This window comes from Ceratina calcarata, unplaced genomic scaffold (assembly GCF_001652005.2).
Source record: "Ceratina calcarata isolate Rehan_Ccalc_2016 unplaced genomic scaffold, ASM165200v1 scaffold425.2, whole genome shotgun sequence".
Classification (NCBI taxonomy): domain Eukaryota; kingdom Metazoa; phylum Arthropoda; class Insecta; order Hymenoptera; family Apidae; genus Ceratina; species Ceratina calcarata.
Genome location: NW_017166169.1, coordinates 13,826 through 15,017, shown reverse-complemented (window position 1 = coordinate 15,017; position 1,192 = coordinate 13,826). Strand labels below are relative to the sequence as shown.

At 34.4% G+C, this 1,192-nt stretch overlaps 1 protein-coding gene across 1 annotated transcript in view; it reads right to left on the bottom strand.

Annotated features, from left to right (window-relative positions):
* Positions 1-264: 264 nt before the first annotated feature.
* The window catches only part of LOC108626671 (zinc finger protein 888), a 2,179-nt gene continuing 1,251 nt past the window's right edge, over positions 265-1,192 (bottom strand). The window contains exons 3-4 of the mRNA XM_026815009.1: positions 849-1,192; positions 265-771 (exon numbers count right to left, since the gene is read on the bottom strand). Coding sequence (XP_026670810.1) covers positions 314-771; positions 849-1,192 — 802 coding nt within the window. The 3' untranslated portion in view covers positions 265-313. The remainder of the gene's footprint in view (positions 772-848) is intronic.

Here is a 1,192-nt window from a genome sequence, read left to right as displayed (position 1 = left end):
ATAAATACTAGGTAGTCGTTACTTTAAATTAGTCGATAGTGCCCATCACTACTCTGAATACTGCTAAATACCGGCCGGCGGCCTTATTATTCTTTCTTGAATTCAGCCCCCCTACGGGTAACTAACACAAGCCCGAGCTGGCTTAGATTCCGTGTCCCAAGCTGTATACCTGTGTCAGAAATTTCTTTCTCCATAACAAAATTAGATCTTACATTGAAAATAAGAAAAAGAAGGATGGGTATGGGGTAATAAAAATAAGAACAGTACTTTGCGAATTAAGAATTTTAATTAGTTCTCTTATGAATCTAATTAATCACGAATCAGTTTTGGGTTCTTCTGTCACTATTTCAAACTGGTTTAAGTATTCTATTGGTTCTTTCCTTTCTAGTATTAACTTCTCTATTTTCGGTGGTAAATTAACTCCAACCAACTTGGACACCGCACTCCTAGTTGGTATTCCAATATCTTTTCGTCTTTTCCGTTGCGTTCTTTTTATCTCCTTGATCTTTCTCTCCGACATATGTAGCTTCTCAATATGAAATCTTAAGTTTGATTTCGTTCCAATCCTTACTTTGCATATATCACACTCGAATTTTTTATCTAAATGATAAATTCGTATGTGCGTTGTTAAAGTGCTTTGAGTCATGTACACACGCGGGCATTTGTCATATGGACAAGACAAACGAGGTCTATCCTTTACATGAATAATAGAATGATTTCTCAAGTGATTTCTACTTAAGAATACTTTGTCGCAGTCCTTACATCTGTGATCTGTAAAAAGAAAACATGAAGTATTCTCAGCTAATTTGAAATTACAATTAAATAAGAATCACTAAAAGAATATATACCATTCACATGTTGTGTTTTAATGTGAGCTTGAAGAAATAGCCACTTGCCAAGAACTTCAGTACATCCCAACACAGGGCAAGGGTATTGTTTGTCTCCTGGTTCATGACTCTTCTTATGTCTGTTAAACTTTCTTATATTTGTAAAAGTTTTATTACACATTTTGCATGTATATGAGGTAGAGTGTTCTGTCATATGCCTTTGAAGCTGATATTTTTTTGGAAAAACTTTTTTGCATTCTTTACAAGTCAATCTATCAAGATCCTTGTGCATTCTATTAAAATGACGTTTCAAATTATGCTGATTCCTGAGGTACAATTCACATTCTGGACACCTATGTAATTGT